A 21,568-nucleotide genomic window follows, 5' to 3' on the forward strand; every position below is an offset into this window, starting at 1 on the left:
TTCAAAAGATTACACTAGATTAAATACTATAAGATTCAGAGGAGGGAGAAGAAAGGAAGGCTTCCTGGAGGAGGTGGGCATGGAAGAGCACACAGGACAGGAAAGCATATAAACTAAAGCAGAGAGAGGTAAGGCTGTGTTCTTCTTTGAGACATTCCCAGTGCACCTAGTAAACACTCGACAAATACATGTTGACTTAAGCCATTAATGAATACGCTCAGTGTGTTAGAGGAGATTTGTACAGGGGGTTGGGAAAGATTAGGGTGGGAAAGGTGGATTAAGGGTTCAGTGGAGGACATTCCGTTTCACTTAGTTTGGGTTTGTCTGTCTGAATAATAGAGAGCTAACCAGTATTTTTATTTTTAAGAAATATTTAAAGACATTTTTTAAGTTAAAAAAATCAAATAGAGAAGAATTATATGAAATAAAAAGTTGAAACCTCTTCCTTCCCCAACCCATTTCCCCAAAGTAGCCATTGCAAACAGATGGGCACATATTCTTCCACATATGTTCAAATCACATACAAGTGTGTGTGTATATATATATATATATATATCTCCACCATCCAATATCCAGTTGGATATACTTATATATTTTATGTATTTATATTTTTTAATGTATTTTCACAAATGGGATTCATCCTCAGTGCACAAAGGCAAACCATATTTTTCATTTATCCATGTAAAATCATTTTCATGTCAGCACATATAGATTTTCCGTACTGCTTTTAATGGTTGTGCTATATTTAAGGAGATTTTTCTGGTCAAAGAAACAAGAACAAAGTAAGGTAAACTGAGAATCCAGGATGAAATGTAGGTTGGATTGAAACACAATGGAGGAAATGAGCATCTGTGAGAGTGACCCAAGAGACCGTGTGAGATGTGTGACTAAAGAATTTCTGAAACCGCCCCCCTCCCAAATTCAATGACCGTCAACTGCACTGTATTATAATTACCTGTTTAGGTATCTGTCTCCCGCTGGACTGCCAGCTTCTTGAGGTCGGGGACTATGTATTCATTTGTGTATGCCAATCCGATGCCTTGGATGTAGTAGGCACTCAATAAATGTTTGAATTGAATGGGTGAACATCAAAGAGGCACACCTGAGTATGATCGAGACCAAGAAAGCATGAACTAAGTTTATTGCAGTCTACTCTTTCGATAAAGCACCACCACTAAATGAGATGGAGAATCTCAACAGCTTTAGAAAAACTGTCCACCTCTCACTCACACGACCTGAATTTCCAATGCAGGCATAAACAGTCATGCCACCATGAATTTGGGTTTCTATGAGAATTTTAGGAAATCAGCCAACCAACAAGGGTTGTACCATTATTGTTTCGGCATAAATTCTAATAAGTTCATTTTACTTAAATTTTAAACTCCAAAATAAGTGTGTTCTTCATGGCCAATTTCCATCAGCACATGATTAAGAAATCTGAAATAAAATCAAATTATGCACAATGCTGCAAGTCCTGGTAAATGAAATTTCAAAAATCAATATTCATCTTTTATTCAAGATTGTTTTGTTTCTTTATCTAAATGCTAAAATTATCATCTGTTTTCCTTCTCATGAAACTGCGTTTCATCTAAAGCTGTAAATCGGCGTTTGTCGTAACTAAGCAAAACCCGAGAAAAGGGCCAGTGGTCTCGCGACCTTCCAGCAGAGCTCTCGACCCTGAGGACAGCTGGAGGGCGGAGAAACGCGGCCCAACAGGTAACCACAGCCACCAGCCAGCGGCACGAAATGATCGCAGTCAAGCCGCACAACTGCCAGATAAGGGATGTGAAGGCAGCAGTCGGCCGAAGAAGTACACAAATAAGATTTTCTTCTTATTTCCTAAGAATTGATAGCACGATAGCAAAAAGCAACTGTAAACACAGTTAGGTTGGCAAATTTCCCTCCGTCCATCAGAAGCAAGTTGGCTTGTTTCCTGGCTGGCGAACACAATTGCAATGAATAAACAAGGCTTTGCTTAAATCTTCAGGCAGGAAGCATGGAAATGAAGACAGCACCGATTTCAGAGAAAGTGTTGGAAAATTTGGAATGTGCTTAAAAGAAAATCAAAGGCGACCTAAAGAAGACAAATACTAGTGGTATTTGGTGCCTAGAAAAGTACAGTGTATGTGGAAGCTATGACTAGGTTTCAAATTTTAATGTCACTCTATATTTTTAATATATTTTTATTGCCTTAGAGAGAGAGGGAGAGAGAGAGAAACATCGATCTGAGAGAGAAACACCGATAGGTTGCCTCCCCTGTGCGCCCCGCCCCGCCCTCACCAAGGACTGAATCCGCAACCGAGGCACGTGCCCTGACCGGGAATTGAACCAGCCACCTTTCAGTGCATGGGATGACAGTCAACCAACTAAGCCACACCAGCCAGGGCTTAATGTCACTAGATTGTTGTGAATGGGACAACTAAACCATGTACCTCACTCAGTCTACTCCAATACCTCCCGAAACAGGGTTTTGAACACAATAAATTCCTCCCATGTTCTTTTCTGTAATTAATTTCATTTTGAATAAAAAGTACCCTTCAAAAAAAAAAAATCAAAGATCAGGATTATAGACTAAAAACTCCAGAGCATATGGAGAATATTGACATTGCAATGTACTTGGAAAGTTCAACTCTTCAGAGGATGCTCAATTAAACAACCATCTCTAGTTGCATGATATGGAAAGTTGAACTCCTCTGAAATGATTTTTGGCAGGGTGAGGCAATGAGTTTCTCTCCAAAACTCAGAATAGTTCTGATGAAATAATTCTGGAGACATTAACGTAGACTAATGATCTCTGAATCAAGGAAATGGGTTTCTTTCTGCGTTGACAGCAAGTAAAGCCATCTCTGATACATTTCTCTTCCAACTTGTAGTCAAATCAATTCTTATACTTCATTGATTCTAAGACAAAACTTTCTTTTAACATCCCTGTCATTGGGATTCATCCTTCCACTGTAAGGAAACAAAGTTTCGTTGCATCTGCCTCTGCCACCATTATACCTGCGTGATAAGGCTGCTATACACACAGCCTTGGGTTAATATTCCTTTGGAGAATTCAAGGAAAGGAGGTGTGTGTCCCATGGAAAAGCCTTCCACATAGGGAACAGAGGGCAGAGGCAGAACTAGGGACTGACCCAGGAGTGGATGTGAAACACATGCCCACTTCCCCCAACTATATTAGAGAAAGATGATTCCTGAGACAGAAGGTACCTAGATCCTGTTGTTACAAAGAATGGAGGCTCAAACCGCTCTAGTTAAATATTCAAGGAAAGGTGAAAGCAGGGACCGCAGGACTGTGACCACTGGGTGACAGGTATAGCAGGACGGATAGAAGCTGAAAACTGAGAGCACAGGTTCTACAGTCAGGCCGATCTTGGTGCAGATTTCAGACAATCAGTGGGAATCACTAGCCATCCAACCTTGGCCAAATTACTTAATCTCCCTAGGCCTCAGTTTTCTCATCTGTAAAATAGAAATAGCCAGAGTAATACCCTAAGCATGACCTATTGTTATAAACTCATTGGGTTACCATCATGATTAAATGTGTTAATACATATAAAGTGATTTTAAAAAACAAAACAAAAACCTAGATGCTCAGTAAATGTTAGCTAATATTTTACCATTAATTTCTTAAGCTCTTAAGAACCTGTGGCATGATTCAGGCTCTGAACAGATCACAGGCATGGCTAAGTCGCTATCCTTAGAGGCTGGGTTCTGTCACCCACTCTTCTTCTTCCACCTCTTCCCACAAACTAACTCACGCTCGGCTGTCCGTTGGGCAGCAATGTGTTGAGCAAGATATTCTTGACACCCAATTTCTTTTTTACCATTTGCTGTTGTGCCTTGGACAAGAAGAATTTGTCTCCGGGTCTACATGTATGCGTACTCTCCTTTCATGTGGATCTCAGTCAATAATCATTGAAGAAATGAACTCATGAATAAGTGAATTTCCCATGTCTCCTCTTCATCATCACTGCCTTAATTTGGGTTCCCTAGAAACAGACCCTGAGACAAGGATTCTAATGCAAACAGTTTTCTTGGGAGGTATAACCCCAGGAAACACAAACAGAGGATGGGGAAGGGAGGTTGGGAAGGGAAGGCAGCCACTGCGGGTAGCCAGAGACTGAGCACTCTAGAGAAATGGGAGCCAGGCTAGAACATATGTTTTGGAGTTAGCCCTCCCGAGAGGTGAAAGAGCTGGGGTATTTATAGCCAAACCCTTCTCATCATTGGTTGAGGGTGGCTGAGAGGTGAAGGCAGGGAAGGTAATTCTCTAGCACTTCAGGCCTGCGGGGCAGGTGGACAAAGAAAACTCTGGTCCTTATAGAAAGTCCTTGGGCAAATAAGCTCGAGAAAGCAGTGGGGAAATCAGCACCAGTTGCAGGGAGGTGGCAAGGCCCAGGGGAGTGGGTACAGTACCAACAGCCTCTGTATAATCACCCTCTGCATCCCGGGGCAGAGACTGTGGTCCACGTGGGCCTGAGGACAGCAAGACAGAAGTGTCATTGCTTATGCCAGGAATGTCGCCTCACCAGGCTAGACTCAGAAGCCCCCAAGAGTAGTGAAATAAACTCCAGCCTTCACTACAATGGAACATAGTGGACCTGGGGAAAGAATACAGTAGATGTATATATGCTGATACTGCAAAGTGTCCAAGATACATTGTTGAGTCTTTTAAAAAAATCAAGGGCAGACCAGCCTTTAAATTTTTTTTTTTAAATAGTAAGCAAATCTATCTGTATGCATGTGTGTGTTTGTATATATATATATACACATTTTCAAGAAGTTAAAAAGACATTTGTCGTTTTGCTTTCCCAGACTCCAAATCCAAAATCCATGGAAATGGAAGGGGAAAGGATATTTCTTCCTCCTGCCCTGACAGCTAGAATGTGGCTAATGAACAGATGCTCTAGCTCAGAACTTTGACTCAGGAGAAGGACCTGAGGCCCGCCAGCATTAGAGGACATTCCAGGGGCATCCAGTGGCAGGGCCGTGCGCCCAGCAGCAGCAGCCCAAGCAGAGGTGGCCCTGTGGCTCCTTTGACTTTGCCTCACGTCCCTTGCCTCTTGGTCCCTGACTGAGCCTGTTTCCCAGCCTGCGGTAGAGTCTGTGAGCTACTGATCTGCTGTCTGTTTCTGTTGTTGGCAGCCAAGAGCAGTGAGTGATGTAGGAGGGACTCAGAAGCTGTTAAGATTTTGATAACTGTAAATCAATATGATTGGTCTACTTTGGAATCATACATATTTTATCTCATACATTTAAAGGCATTTTTCTGAGAAGAGGTCTACGGTCTCACCAGACTATCAAAGGGGTCCATGGTGTATGAGAGAGAGACAGAGACAGAGACAGAGGCAGAGACAGAGACAGAGACAGAGGCAGAGAAGGTTGAGAGCCTTAGCTAGAGCTCTTCATCTTTCACTTCCCCACCCTACTCCTTGCTTTATCCATTGTCACTTCCTGATATTCTTACCTATAAAATGGGGACAGTGTATTTTCCTTTTTTATATGAACCCCTGTGAGCTATACACTTTCAACTTCTTGAAAGAAAGTCAGTTTGACAAATGACAGTCCACAGTTGACTGTTTGAGGATATTAGTCGGTCATACTTTGTGTTTCTAGACAGGATGAGAAAATGGTTCAGAGCGATGGTGTGGGGCCCTGCGCCGGCTCGCTGCCACTCACTAAACACGCGGCCTTAGGCGACCCACTAACACCCACCCAGACTCCTTTATCCCACGTGAAGATGGGGGTAACGGGTCCGCCTGCTTTACAGGGTCACATGGTTAATGGAATGCTAATAATCGATAGTAATTCCTAAGCTCACAGGGCCTGGCACATAGAAGGAAACCAGTAACAGTGGTTGCCTCTGGGAGAACAGACTAGAGATTTAGGGAGGAAGGGAGACTTGATTCTCACTGCACGCTGTATTGTGTTGCTTGGACTCAGCGTCAGCAATTATCATTACTGCATCCAAAAGTCACTGAATGGAGAAACACAAAACTCTGATCTACTAATAACCTCCTAAATGATCAATATTAATTTATTTATTCCTTCATGTTCTCTAGGGGAGACTTTAATCTAATCTGCAAACATAAATCAAACGAGGATACTTTCCACATTGAACTATGTTAAATGAGCATGTGCTCCAATTTAATGTAACAGGGGGACAGAGGTTTACTTGCTAGGGCTCGTCTTCCATTCCCCAGGCGAGCTCTCATACACAGAGTATTACCTTGTACAGCCTCTGCTTCCAGCCCCGAGGGACTGATGGAGGTGTGGGTGGGAGTGAGCAGCTCTGTAGGAAATCTTTATTCTGGAATTAAAATAAATATCTTTTCAATATCCAAGGAAAAGCCTGGGATGGCTTCCTTCTCTTCAGTTAAAAACTAGATACCTTTTTAAATATGAGCAAGAATTAGAGCCTGCATTCCAGAACCAGAGAGGGTGAAAAGTGAGTCTGCCCGATCGCTATAGTAGGAACATAAACAAGAGAGCACGATTCTTTCAGCCCTTTGATTCGTCCAACAAGCCAAGCGTGCTTGCTGTCCAGGTGGTGTGTGGACAGCAGGCTCCAAAGCTGAGCAGGAGGGGCTCCTGCCCTCCAGGAGTCCAGGGCCCAGGGGCTTAGGAGCACAGTTTACTCTCAAAGGAATGTTCAAGAAGGAGTGGCAGAAAGAAGGGCAGCATCTTAAGAAGTGTTTTAAATTGCCGGCACCACAGTGATGCTGTCAGCAAAATGCAGACTGTAGAAAAGTCCACAGGACAAAAAAAAAAAACACAACACCTAATTTTTTTTCAAGAAATAAATTACAGCCCAGCCGGGTGTGGCTCAGCGGTTGAGCAACAACCTAGGATCCAGGCGATCGAGGTTCGATTCCCGGTCAGGGCACATGCCCGGGTTGCGGGCTGTAGCCGATTAATGACTCTCTCATCATTGATGTTTCTATCTCTCTCTCTCCCTCTCTTTTCCTCTCTCTGAAGTCAATAAAGATATATTTTATTAAAAAAAAAAAAAAAAAAAAGAAATTACAAGGGAAAAAAGAGAGAGGGAAAGAAACCTATAAATTAACAGAGGTAAAGGCATAACAACCAATCGTAATATATGGACTTGACTTAGGCCATAATTTAAACAAAGGATTATTTTAAATCAGAACATTCATAAGGAAATTGGAAATGTGAACACTGACGGGCTATTTGAAGATGTTAATGAGTTATTGTTAATATTTTAGATGATGGTACTTATTTATAGGTAAAAATATTATGCCTGGGACTTGCTTTAAAATAATATGCAGGGGGAGGAGATGGGAATGCAGAGGAATTAGAATTGGCCATGGATTGATCTTATTGGGGCCAGGTGATGATATGCGGGTTCATTATACTATGCTGAACTCTGTGTGTGTTCAAAACTCATAATAAGGCTTGGGTATTTTTTAATCATCAGTGATCAGTAGAAATCAGAGAGGTAATGAAAAGCTTGCAGTTCCCTGGGTGGAGAAGCTCACATCCAGCATGAAAACCTAGCTCCTGTGAGTAAATGACTTGGTGCCTTCTCTCCTGGTTGTGTCGTGTGGGCAAGACCCCTCTTTTCATCTCTAGCACTTCCTTCCACTGGAGCTTCTGATTCTTCTAGGCATGGTGAGAGATTTGAACTGGTTCAGCTGTTCTCGGCAGTGCCCCCGCCTGGCCTGCCAGCTTGCATTTGCGAAACATCTTGCCAAGGCCAGAGCAAGGGCCTTTGGGAGCCATTTGGGAGAGGCATGGGCCGCCTTGGCTTCATTAGCTCGAGGCTCCTCCTACAGGTCTAGCCCTCCAGCTCCAGGTGAGCACCCACATGCAGGACCCAGGGGTGAGCCTGCCCAGGAAGGAACAAGAAGGTCTAGAAGGCATAGATGGGATTGGGGGGAGGGGGCAGCAGCTCCTTTTCTCAGTAGTGTTTCTGAAGAGCAGGGAGTGGGTAGGTTTCTCAAGGAAATTCAAAATCTAAAGCAAGCTGGAACCATCTGGATGCCCAAAAATATGTGACACTGCCCTCCCCTGTCTCTGGACAGTTCTCCCCCACACAAAATTTATGTGTGAGAATGTTCCTAATGGGATATTGCAAAAAATTGTGAACAATCCTAAGTATCTAACAAAGGACCATTTAACGCTTATTAAAGCCATATAGTGGAGTACTACAGAGACATTAAAATTGTGTCTTAGTTGCATATTTAAAACATGAGAAAAAATTCATGCTGTATTAAGTGGAAAAGCAGATTATAAAAGAGTATATACTACATGATGTCAACCTTATAAATGCATAGAAAGATCTATGCCAAAGCATTGTCTGTGATTTCTGGGGAGTGAAATTTGCACAGTTCTAATAGTGTCCTTTGTAATTCTCTGCTTTTCCCAAAATTTCTCCATTAATTACTTTTTAAATCAGAAAAATAATCACTTTATTTACAAAAACAAGTGAAAAGCAAAATAAAAAAGTTTGTTGCCCTCTTCTCCCCCTTCTCCCTATCAGACTGAAGGACCATAGTTATGAATAACACGAGTTATTTTAATAACAACAGCAAACGTTCTCTGAGGGCTTTCCTTTGGCCAGTCACCGGTACTGAGCTCTGTCTGCATTTTCTCATTCAGCTCCCACCACCCTGTGATGAAGTCCATGTCCACCTGCTGTCAAAGATGGCAACTGGGGTTTGCAGAAAGGTTTAGTGATCTGCCTGTGCACACAGCTAACTGAGGACCCAGGCTTCTAACTTGATCTGATTCCAGAACCCACTCAGCCTCAAAGACACTCAGCCCTACAAAGCCCAGGAAGGAGTTTCATGTTGTGCCATAACATCTTGAGCAATGCTGTGCTCCAGGGAGACCCAAGTCCTCATGAAAGCACTAGGCAATTAGCTGCCAAAGGGGTCATCTACCCACCCATTATGGATATGCCTCCAGAAACCCTTTATTTATTAGCTCAGCCTGTGGCCTCTGATAGAGTGAGAAGTTTTTAAAATGTTTTAACTTCACTATCAGGGAGTTTTTTGGCTATGTTTTTGTTTGTTTACTTTTTCCCTCTAACTGTGACCTCTTTGAGAGCCGTGGACCACCCCAGCCATGTCCATCGTCCGTGCCTCATTTCTGGTGCATGGTTTGCAGAAGGTATTTGTGCATGCCTATGTGTTGCATGAAGGAATGTAAGCTGCGTGAGGGCAGGGATAGTAGCTATCTAGTAAGCACTGTATTCCTGGCATGTAGATGGTGCCCACTATAGAAAGTCTCAAATGAATGAATTACATCACCTTGGGTCTACTCTCCTCTCACTCTTTCAAGACAAGAGATTTTTTTACCTTTTTAGTCTAGCTAAATCAGAGCACCAGCTCGTACCTCCTCGTCCCCATCTTAATTGCTTAATTTTAGGTTCTTATCTTTCTTAAAGTGCTCAGGTCAGATTTGCCACCGGCAGAATTCAGCATGGATTTGACAAAGGGATTGTCAAGTATTAGGTCTGATTTCTGTTCCCAAGGCTTTTTCCTGCTAAAATAAACTTCCCTGCCCTCTCCCCAAGCAAAACTGTTAGTTCTGTTAACTGGGTCACTTGCCAGAGAGCCAAGATCCTGTTCTTTTCCCCTGGTCTTGTCTAGGGCCAAGACCCAGTGAGTTGAGCTCTAAAGACTTGCCAAGGCTTTCTATTAATGCCAGTTCCTACAAACATCCTACACCCCATCCCGCCTTCAACCAGACCCTCTACCTCCCAAGGCACCCTGCCAGATTGTGTGTCTGGAAAGTTTGAAGCAGTTCCTGGCCTGAGGTTCCTCACCTGGAGCCCTGGGCAAAGAGTACAGGTTCAAGTTCAAAGCTGCCACCCCTCTGCTGAGGTCTTAGGTGAGATGAATGCTTCACATGAGCTCCCCTGATTAAGCTCATTTCTTGAGAAAATGGATCAACTGGTCCAGGCTCCAAAGACAATTATGTTAGAAACTTAGATGCAGCTTGTTTTCAAAAGTCTATACAAAATGCCAATTAACTGATGTGGTTTTCTGGTTCAGAGAAAGAAATTCAAGAGACAGGTGAGGAGCAGTATCTCTTTGGGGACTGCGGGAGGTGGGGCGAGTCAGATAAATTCATGCTGATTGTTCAGTTATTTAACACATATAGAGATCTTATAATAGGTGCATAGAATGTGAACAAATAAATGTATTTAACAGGTACATAGAAGTATCACAAATACATAGAAAAATATTCAAGCTGTAAGTGTACACAGCTTGAAGATATTCATAAACCAGAACCCAGATCAGGAAATAGACCCTTACCAGCACCCCAAAAGCCCCCTTAATGCCCCCAAATTTTGCCTGTTACTGAACTTTATTTAAATGGAATCATGCACAATATAGTCTTTTAGATCTGATTGCTTTTGCTCAATATTATGTTGGTGAGGTTCATCGATGTGGTTTAGTGTAGCTGTAGTTTGTTTCCTATTGATGGATAGTGTTTACTTTTGCGAACATAACACTGTGTATTTACAGGTTCCCCTCCTGATGGTTATTCAGACCATTTCTAATTTAAGACTGACAAACACTGCTGCCGTGAACAGTCTAGTACACGTCTTTTGGTGAACATAAGAACACGTTTCTGACGGGTATATACTAGTTAGGAGTGGGATTGCTGGGTCATAAGGAATGCAAGTTTTCAATTTCAGTACATGCTGCCAAACAATTTTCCAAAGCGCTTGTCCCAATTTACAGTCTGCCAGCAGTCGAGGAATACAGGTTCCGAAAATGACCTCTTACTAGTTATGTGACCTTTGGACATGTTATCCAGCCTCCAAGAGCCTCAATTTTCAAATCTCAGTATTGGGCATATCAATTATATACACTGACTTCATAGGACAAAGTGAGAGCTGACTGGAGTGGGTATTTAGCTTGAGACTGTGTTTGGCAAGGAATAGGCCGTCAGTAATAAAGTAACCACCTCCCGATCGCTGCCTAGTTTAATCTGCAAAGAGGGAGGGTCCGTGTGTGAGGGAGAAGGCTGGATGGAGACAGAGACTGATCTATTCCGGCGGCGCTCTACTCAGCAGTTTCTATTTTGTTTTTACCTGAGTCAAACTACAAAATCCTGGGGTGACCCACGCAGACAGAAGTCTTTACCCAGGTGAGAAGAAGATGGGATTCCGCTGAACACAAGAGAGCTCAAGAAACCTCAGCAGGAATAAAGTTTTTCGTTAGCATGCGCACCTGGGAAGTTTCTTTCACAGCCAAACCAAACCGAACCGAACCGAGAGATTCACTCGCAAAGCGATCCCAGCGTTTCAGATTCTTATCCAATGCACCCTCCAGGTCATAACAAAGCTGCCCGGCAAACTTCCAGAAGTTCCAGCGAACCTGAAATCAGTTCCTCTCACCCCATTGCCCCTTCCAGTCCCTGGTTTTCCCTGTCGCCTTAACTCCAGTTCTCAGCACTTAACGCTAATACCTTCGGGCAGGCTCCACCGCGGAGTTTAACTAGCTGCCAAGTTAAATAACGTGGCCGATCCTAAGCCGTCCTCTCAGGGAGCCAGAAATCCACAGCACCCGAACGAGGCAGGAACCATCACTCACCAAAACGCCTTTTATTACATGTGTTTTAATTACATGTGATACGCACTCATATACGTGTATGTGTATATAATATATGTTTAATATATCACAATTGTTCTTTATAAACGATTGTTTCCTTTGGGCTGCGCAACAAAATCACATGGCAGGAGCAAAGAAAACGGGTTTGCGCGAGGAAACTGCCGTTCCCCACTGCCCTTCTCAAAAGGACACGTCCGCTGGCAAATTGCTGCCCGCAAGTATTGGGTCAGATTCCTAATTAAATGGCATTTCCAAGTGGAGGGTTGTCGATAGCAGTGCTATATATACATAGACACATAGAGATATACACAATATGCATACATATGCATCTATATGATATATTCAAATATATTTTAAATATGTGTGTGGTTATAGATGCATATCCAAGGCAGAGAGGGGAGCACACCTGGCCTACAGGGTAGAGACTGCAGATCTGCTCCTTCCAGAGGGAGCTCCCTCTGGCCTAGGAGCGCGCACACGGCCCAGATTTCCGAAGACGCAGTGAACATCTTCTGAGTGATCACGGAGTGTGTGGGGAGGATTCTGGAAACCTTGATAGGTTTGCACCACCACCCCCCTCCCCTCGTTGGCTGCAAAGCGGGCTGCCCTTGGCTTACAGGCGGCTCTCCAGTTCGAGGGTGAAACCGAGTTCGTGCATTGAGATTTACTAACCAGTTCCCGAATGCAATTGGCGTTGCAAAACAGCCGCCGGGTGTGGCGGGACGGGCGCTCGGCCACCCTGGCTGTGGGCGCCCAGCCTCCCCGAGGACGCAGGCAGATGCAGACGGCTCCAGCCCATCTGTCCCTGGAGGCCAGGCCCGAGGCTGCGCTCCTGCGCTCCAGGCGGGTCCCCGGAGCCCCGGAGCTCTCCGGGAGCGCCCAGCCTCGCCTGGCCTGGCCCGGGTATCTGGGGCTCTTTGTCTTTTGGATGCACTAATCCTGCAAAGGGCGCGCACCCAAGGCCGAGGCCCCTTGCGCCTGGGACGAACCCGCCTCCTGCAATCCGGTCGGAATGTTTTCAATAAAATGATTCCTGCGGGGGAGAGGAGGGGGTCGCAGAAGAATTTTTCTTCAGGAGTTAATCTATTTTCATCCGTTAAGCGCGGCACCATGTAAATCAGATCCTAAATGTCCCTTTAGAAAGAAGTAAAGAAGGGAGACTCCTTAAACGATAAGGTTTGTTTATTTGGGGTTTTTTTGGTTGTTGTTTTCCAAAGGAGTTACAGAGAAGCTGGAAGATCTCCACTGTGGGTGTTTCCCCAAACTCAGCAGCCTTAAGTGTGCTGTCTGCCTCCCATCCCTGCTCCACACCTGGGAAGTTGGCACAGGACGATGCACTATGTATTGCAATCTAATAATCAGTAGAGAAAATGATAGCATTTTAATTAACATAATACAAGTCACCAGGGCTGGAATTACACCTTGTTGGAACGGAGATGTGCGCCTGTCCCCTCTGCGATCCCAGAACTGATGCAAATGTGTGAGCTTTGGCTCAAGAAAGGGATTTTCCTCTGAGGTGGTCTACACCCGACAACGCGTCTGCTAAGTAATTTTTCCTAAAGTGAGGGAGATTTCTGGTATTAAAAAAAAATTTTAAACAAAAGACATCATTACAGTGTTGGGTTACTGACCATAAAAACGCCAGAGGGAGGGGGCAGGAGGAGAGGCTGGCCGGGCAAGTCATATTTAATATGCTTCCCACAAGAGAAGCCCTTGCAAAACCAGTAGACAGCCGCCAGCTGTGCTTAAACTGCGATTTCAATTAAAACATTGAGCTCCAGTCCTCGGGGTTGAGCCTGGCTCCCCAATGCGAGCGGCTTGGCCAGGGTGCGGCGTCCCACAGCCCCAGGTCCCCGAGGTCGCCGTCTGGGTCAGGCCCAGAGGAGCCGCAGAAGCGCCTGGCCTTGGCACCCCGCTCTGCAGCGTGGGAAGAGCCCAGGCCACCGAGGGGCGTCGGGCTTCACCCTGGCAGTGTTTCCCCACCGCAGCCAGAGCGTTGGGGCCCGGGCGTGGGCCAGATGGGCCCAGGCGAAAGCGTCTGGGTTATGGCTGGTGCACCGGGAAGGAGAAGGGCCCGGAGATGAGGCCTCAGGGCTGAGGAGAGCCCCAGGGTGGGTCCAGGCCTGGCAGGCCAAGCCCGATGGGCTGTAGCCCACACTGTCCAGTGAGGCTGGCCGCCCAGGGCTTGGGTTTCCCGAAATTGCGGGGAGCTTTGCCTCGGAATCCGGTCCCAAGTGTGGGCAAAGGGGATGCTGAGGCCTAGTGGGCCTGGCTGGGGCCTCCAGGTCAGGTGCCTCTCTTGACCCGCCTGTCAACCTAGAGGCACCGAACCCCCAAAGTGGGGCTTGTATACCGGTCTGGGTTGGGCGAGAGACTGGGACTATCGGTCTGCCACCAGGGTCTCTGTGCACTTTGTGTGGGAAAACCATTGCTGTAAAGGACAGGACTTCTTAGAGTGGGAGGTTTGGGAAAACTTTATTTTCCGTGAATGGACCCACATTCCTTGAAACATCTTATCCCTGGGCGTTCCTCTTGCCCTTCATGCCGAGCTATTTGGATATTTTTCCTCACTGAAAATGTGTAGGTAGAAAAGTTACCCATTCTCTCACCAAACCCCTCCCTCAACTCCCTAAAATTGTCAAATTTTAATTCCTATACCTGTCCCTCTTTTTTAAAAAGAAAGCATCCCAGCCTCAAAAAAACAGGAAGGAAGGAAGGAAGGAAGGAAGGAAGGAAGGAAGGAAGGAAGGAAGGAAGGAAGGAAGGAAGGAAGGAAGGAAGGAAGGAAGGAAGGAAGGAAGGAAGGAAGGAAGGAAGGAAAAGGCAGCACTGCAATTGAGAAGGAATTTGGAAGGTTGGGGGCAGGAAAGTGAAATCTCAGCTCTCCCAGCTCCCAGCGCCACGTTTCCCTACTCCTCTATTATTCTGCCTGAAATCATCTCGTTTACAGAAAATATTTGTTTGCACTATTAGTTGGTACTGGAGTTAATTACTCAATGTGTTAACGTGAAGTAATATGTATAAAAGTAGGATCAGTGTTTATTGTGTGGGTGAGCTGTTGAGCGGTGCTTGAATAAACTGCAATTAGGGTTAGATAGAGATTAATTAACATGTGAGTGGCAAGGTGTAAAATAGTTTCCAACCCTCCACTTCAATATAATCTGCAGGCATGGGAAGAGAAGTTTGTGGAAGCTAATTAAATACTTTCATAAAAGCCAGTGTATTCACCCAACATTTGGAAAGAGAGGCACATTAGGGGCAACTTGTTTTTACCCAAATGTTTTCTTTCTGTGGAGGTAGCACTCCTTTGTGGTGCCGGGGAGAGAGATGGCTTATGCAGTTACAGAAAGCGCTGGGGATGGCAAGGCAGGTTCCTGGGAAGCCTTGGAAAGCCTTTCAGCTTCACCGAGCGTTCAAACCAGCAGCTCTCTCAGGCTGTTGCCGAGATCAACAATCACCCAGTTTGGAAAGGGGGTTGGGGTACAGTGCTGGTGGCTGAATGGGACTCACGGGAATTCAGGTTTTGAGACCGGTGTGTGTACTGATACTGTTTCAATGTCAGGGTGAGTTGTTGGCTTGTTCCTTGTTTGGTGGCGGTGGCGGTGGGGGTGTATGTGTGGGGGGAGGGTTTCATCTGTGTTCTTGCTTTCACCTTAACGTAGGGATGGGGGTACTGGGTCTGGAGTTCTGCCTCTCTGAACATCTAAATTACATGGGCTGTCTGGAAATGTCCTCCAGGGGAGCAAGCCTCTTTTTAGCTTTGAAATCCGGAAAGGGGAGGAGGTTTGGGGGAAACAGACTCATGACTGCTGAACTTAGGGGTACTTTCTGAGCTTGGCAGGGTGAGAATCTTAACCCACCAATCACCCTCTGGGCCACTTTCCCTTGGAGACCTTTCTTCGGTCCTCCTCCTTGCTTTCCAAGTACACTTTTCCTTTGCCTTACCTACCATATCGATTCGATATCCTGTCTGAAAATACACTCAGAGGATGAGTGGGCAGGAAAGAGAAGTTCTGCAGGGAAAAAGGAGTGATCTGCCTGAATTTAAAACTAAACGTTTCTTTGTCCGTTTCCCTGGTGGCTTCCCTGCGGTGTTTTGCAGCAGAGGCCTGGGATGGAATACTCGGCTCCTCCAGACCTGTTCTTGAGTGAAAAGGGAGAGAGGGGTTGTGTCCACCAACAATTTCTTGAGCTCCACAAAGTCGTGTGTCTTTGGGGATGGAATTCACTATCAAACCTTCAACCCTGTTTGCTCATATTATACCCACCGTAATCCTCTTAAACTCTGGTTGCGGCTACAAAGCTGGTGGTCTTGCAAAAAGCCGGCTAGCAAGATATAATTGTTCCACAAACAAAACCATCCAAAGTTTAAAACAACAACAACAACCAAAAAAAAACAGGCACACACACCCCCTTTCCTAAATCTAATTCTCTCCCTGGCTCTCTTGCTAGCCCTCCCCCCGCCACATAAGCACCCTCAGCCTCGACCACTTTTGTTGTGGCCAAGAGCACCCGTCCTGTTTAAAGTGCTGGAGCGTCTTTGAGCAGTTTGTTGTGATACGCAGGTGGAATGGTCTGCAAACAGATGAATTCAGCCCCTCCAAACCGAGCTCGGAGCGCGCTGCTTTTGTGCGCCAGGCACAAAACGCTGAATTCCTCCGAACTTAGTTGGGGCCTGTCTAGAAAAGGGCCTTTTCTTCCCTCTGCTTGTACCTCTGGCCACACTAAGTCTCTCCCGCCCCCCTCCAAGCCCCCTCCCTCTCCCCTCTGATAATCCTTCTCTTTATTTTAGAAAAACACAAAACCCGGTTCCACGCGGTGCTTTAGTGGCTAAAAGTGAAAGAGCTGCCTTGGCAGAATTCAGCTCTATGAATCACTTCGGAAAATTGGTTCGACTGAATGGCCTTAGGAGGAAAAACGTTTTAATAGGATCCAGGGGAGGTTCTGCTGTTTCAATCTGCTCCTTAAACAGGTGGAGGTTGGACCTTCTCAATTATACAAACAGCAAGTGCCCATCCGCGGGGAGAGCGGCGCTTGGAACCCTCGCCGCGCGCAGCCCTAAACCGGCCGCAGAGCCGGGCTTCGCCGCAGACACCCGATCACAGATCAGCGATTCTGATTGATCAGGATCCCAGACAGTCCTCCAGCTGGCCCGGCAGCCGCCCGCCGCCGAAGGCAGGGAGCGGGCCGGAGAGGGGGGGCGCACCGGCCGGTCGCGGGGCCGGGCTCCGCGCGCGCGGCCTCGCTCGCCCCGACGCTGCGGGGTCGTCCTTAGGCGGCGGGAGCTCTCTCCCGACCTCCGACGCCAGCCGAGGCAAGCTCGTTGTTTTTGCATAAATTAATATTTCCCCATTAACAAGTTCCCCCTCCAAACGCGGCGCCCGCGTCCATGCGCCACATCCTAATGAGGTAATTATCATTTGCGCGTGTTCGGGGCTGGCGCCGGCTCCGTGGGTAAGTGGCAGTTTATTAGCACGATGCCCAGCTCGGCTGCAGAGGGCTAAGGGACACTTCGGCTCCTAGACGGACACCCAGGGGCCCTTGGGGACGGCGAGTCCGGGACCCTCTGCCCTCCCCGCGTCCTCCAAACCTATAGGCCCCCAAAGTTGTGAATCACGCACGGAACTCTGCCTGGGTTTGGGCTCCCCCCCCCTTCCTTTTTTTTTTTTTTTTTTCCACCGGCAAAACCATCACGATTCCTCCCCCTCCCCCTCCCCTCTCTTCCCTCCTTCCCGATTCGCGAACCGCTCGCACTTTCCCAAGGGGAGCGCGGGCGCCAGTTGCCTCCTTTTAAAGTTTGCGGGGCGGCGGCGGCCGCGGGCGCGGGGAGCACAGGGGCCGCCGCCGGAGCCGCGCCGCCGCCCGAGTCCTGCCACTTGAAGTGACTTCATGTGATGTCAGCTGAATGTAAAAGACAGTGATCTCACGCGGAGGGGAAGATGTTTGCCATCAAAATGTGACAGAGGAAACGGGCTGCATGGCTCAGAAGGCGTCTCCTCGGCGGTGGGGGAAGGAGGTAAACGCTCCGCGCCTCTCCGGCTCCCCTTTAACTTGGCCCCTTCGCTGTCCGGCGCCCAGCACGCGCGCCCGAGCCCGGGGTCTAGCGAACGGCCCAGGGGGGTTCATTCGAGGCTCTTTCCTTTCTTTCCCTCTTTCTCTCTCTTTCTTTTTCCTTTGTAAACCCTCCCCCTTCTCCCCCGTTCAAAGTCCCGGGGCCGGGGGCTGGTGGGTTCCTCCGCGCGCCGCCTTAAGGGGCCGGAATTTGGTACCCTTGGGTGCACTTTGTTCTGCCCCCGTTCATTTGAATGCAAATGGGTGACCTGGACCTGACAAGGTGCTTATTAAACTGCGGTTTCCCTCCTTGCCTTTCCCGGAATGCAGACTTAGAGGGGAGAGGCTGCGCCCCGGCCCCGTCCCGCACGGCTCGGCGCGCCATGGCGAGCTCGGCTTCCCTGGAGACCATGGTGCCCCCGGCCTGTCCGCGAGCCGGAGGGTCGCCGGCCACTTCCAAGACGCTGGCCTTCTCCATCGAGCGCATCATGGCTAAGACGTCGGAGCCCCGTGTGCCCTTTGAGCCCCGGCCCGGGGCCCTGGAGGCCGACGGCGGCCAGGGCAAGAAACTGCTCAACCTCTGCTCGCCGTTGCCCTGCATGATCCCCCTCCAGCCCCTAGGCTACGACGTGCCGTCCAAGACGCTGCTCAGTTACTCCGAGCTCTGGAAAAGCAGCCTCCGGGCGGGCGGCGGCGGCGGCGGGGGGGCCTCGGTGTGCGGCGCCAGCGGCCTGTGCAAAACCAACTGTGGCGTGTGCTGCAAGGCCGAGCTGGGCCTGGCGCCCTCGGCGCTGCCCGCCGGCAGGGTCATCAAGCCGCAGGTCATCAACCACGCGGTGGGGCTGCCGGCCAGCGGCTCGCTCTACTACTTCAACTACCTGGACTCCGCCGCATACCCTCCCTCGGAGCTCCTAGGCGGCCACCTCTTCCCGTCCGGCCTCCTCAACGCACAGGGCCCCACCTCCCTGGCTGCGCACCCCAAGCTCTTTTTGCTGGAGAACGCCAAGTTGGCTGGCCTGGCCGCGGACAAGTTCCCCCATGCGGCCCCCTACGCGCATAAGGAGCGCTTGCCCGCGCCCCTGGAGCAGGTGCTCAAGGAGAACTCGGCCCTGAGCGCCGAGCGCGGCGGCGTCAAGGGTCACGGCAAGCTGCCCGGCGCCTCGTCGGACGGCAAGCCCAAGAACTTCACCTGCGAGGTGTGCGGCAAGGTGAGGCCTGGGGCCCGTGGGGTCGGGGAGGGGAGAGCAGCGGTGGCCGCTTTCTTGGGGCTGCCTGGCACTCCCCTTTCTCAGGTTTAGGAGGTCCTCAGTAGCTGTCTACTCAAATCAGGGGCCTCAGTTTCTTGTTCTGTAAAATGGGGATGCCGTAGTCACTGGCCAAGCAGAACCGGCGTGAGCAGAGGGTCCGGAAGCCCTTTGCAAAGTGAAAAGGGCTCTGGTGGGGGCGGGGGGCGTGTTGCTTGGGCAAGGTAAGCTGTGGCCTCCCCGGGCTGATGCTTGACTCTCCGACGGACACAGCACAAGGCCCCCCTCGTGTCCTTCCTTAGGTGTTTAACGCTCACTATAACCTCACCCGCCACATGCCGGTCCACACCGGAGCCAGACCGTTCGTGTGCAAAGTCTGCGGCAAGGGCTTCCGCCAGGCCAGCACGCTCTGCAGACACAAAATTATCCACACCCAGGTACGTGGCCCCGGGTCCAGCCTGGCCTGCGCGCAACACCCCGCACCTGAGCTAAGTCGTTGGGGAGAGGATGGCCAAGGGTTCCCCGTGCCCCTCCCGGAGAGCCCGTGTCCCTTCAAGGTGCTCCTTCAAGGTACCCCCGAGGTGGCCTTTTCCTGCCGGGCGCCCAGCCTCACTGTGTGTGCGCCCCTCTCCACAGGAAAAGCCTCATAAATGCAACCAGTGCGGCAAAGCCTTCAACCGCAGCTCCACGCTCAACACGCACATCCGCATCCACGCGGGCTACAAGCCCTTCGTCTGCGAATTCTGCGGCAAAGGCTTTCACCAAAAAGGTAAGGTTCCGGGCGAGGCCCTCCACTCATCTCACCTGGGGATTTGGTGGGTCACGGCTAGCGGGAAGGCAAAAAGATCCGGAGAGAGGGAACGTGAGACCTGCAGGCTCGGGCGCAGCATTTCTTTAGAATCGGGTTGTGCAGGGTTTGGGTAGAAGCTCTCCGGCCCGTTAGCAGACCTCGCTGGATTCAGGTTGGCTGCACGGAGAGACTCCGAATTTGGGAAGTGGCAAGTAAGGAAGGCAGGGACGGGGGAAAGAAAGTCGGAGAGAGAGTATTGCCCTATAGAAAACGCTTCCCTTTGTAGCCGGAACTCCCCTTTCTAATGAAAAAAAAAAAAAAAATCTAGGCAAAATCCACCACCTGCGAACAACTTAAGACTCCCGGAGCAGCTACTGTCCCCAGCACCCCCAACCCCGCCCTTCTTGGATTTTCCAAAGCTTTGTGGGATCTCCAGGTGGTAATTGGGGGACCAGAGGGAGTAATTTTTTAATTGAGAAGGGGCGGGGGGGGGGAATGAGGGACAAAGCCCGAGTTCGTGAGAACTTCTTGGAGCGAAGTAGCAGCCGAGAGTGGGACCCGATGTGTCTCTGGGCTTCTCACGAGTTTCCAAGCCGGCCGAGCAGAGCGGGAGGGTCGCCGGGCGGGCTTCAGGACCCGGCGGGGCAGGGGCGCGGGGCCGGGACGCGGGACTCGGCCGCCCGGCCTGGGGTGGGCGCCCCGGGCTTGACGCAGACGAAGTTTGACAGCTTCCTCTCTGGCAGAGGTCGCGCCCGCTTAGCCAAGCGTCGCCTTCTTTCCGCGGGCACCTGGGCCAACCCCGGGAGGCCCCGACTCCACCCTCCCCGTTCCACTTCATCCCCCCTACGTTTTTGTGTTTGGTCTTTTGTAGGGAACTACAAGAACCATAAGCTGACCCACAGCGGCGAGAAGCAGTACAAATGCACCATCTGCAACAAGGCCTTCCACCAGGTGTACAACCTGACCTTCCACATGCACACCCACAACGACAAGAAGCCCTTCACGTGCGCCACTTGCGGCAAAGGGTTTTGCAGAAACTTTGACTTAAAGAAGCACGTGCGCAAACTCCACGACAGCGTGGCCCCCGCCGCCCCCTCCACAAAGGACCTGGCTCGGACAGTGCAGAGCTGAGAGCTCCTGCCTCGCCCTCCCATTCGGCCCTATCCAGCCCCCAAACAGATCACACGTCTAAACTTATTTCTAAAATTAAGAGGGGGAAAAAAAAAAAAAAAGCTATAGCAGAGAGGCTAAAATCTATTTATCGAAACCAGCGTATTTTTGGAAAGCTAAACGTTTCCTCGATGACTGGCAGCAAACGAGTGGCTCCCACCTTTGTATATGCGGGAAACTTATTTAAACCCAGGGCGCCGAAACGTGCTTCGTTCCAGGCCTCGGCTTCTCTTCGGATGGGGATTTTAGCCCCAGCCTGTCACCTGAACGCCCGGGAAGCGCGCGGGCCCCAGCCATCTTTCTGCAGCCGTGTAAATGCTCCTGTACGTGCGAGCGCGGAATATATACATATATAACTCAATAAACAGAATCCTTGTGCGAGTTTCCTTTCCCACCCCCTCTCCCCTCGCCGGGAGGTCAGCTCAGCAACGCCGGGGACAGAGGAGGAGATAGACCTTTATTGCATTTCCCTGCCCGTATGTGACTTCCTCTGGGACGCGGGGACCACGGGGAGGCCAAACCCGCGTTCCTAAGGCGCTTGCGCATTAAGACACCTCCCCACCCCACCCTGGCCCCCCAACCCCAAGCTTGGGCGAAAAGGCCTCCTGCGGCCTCCAGGTGGAGAGATTTTTGTATTTGGTGACTGTTCCGACGCTTGGAATTCTGGGTGTTGCCTTGTTTGGGTGAGAATATTTTTTAAAAAGGTCGAAAGTGGCCGG

The 21,568-nt window shown here is 49.1% G+C and overlaps 1 protein-coding gene across 1 annotated transcript; it reads left to right on the forward strand.

Moving 5' to 3' along the window:
• The first annotated feature begins 17,406 nt into the window (after positions 1-17,406).
• On the forward strand, positions 17,407-21,229 carry FEZF2 (FEZ family zinc finger 2). Its single transcript, XM_081159512.1, has 5 exons — positions 17,407-17,610; positions 17,976-18,853; positions 19,192-19,326; positions 19,526-19,658; positions 20,551-21,229. Exons 2-5 carry the CDS (start codon positions 18,029-18,031, stop codon positions 20,808-20,810), a joined length of 1,353 nt encoding a protein of 450 aa, XP_081015638.1. The 5' UTR covers positions 17,407-17,610; positions 17,976-18,028; the 3' UTR covers positions 20,811-21,229.
• The last annotated feature ends 339 nt before the right edge of the window (positions 21,230-21,568 follow it).

This window comes from Miniopterus schreibersii (assembly GCF_964146895.1).
Source record: "Miniopterus schreibersii genome assembly, chromosome: 15".
NCBI lineage: Eukaryota > Metazoa > Chordata > Mammalia > Chiroptera > Miniopteridae > Miniopterus > Miniopterus schreibersii.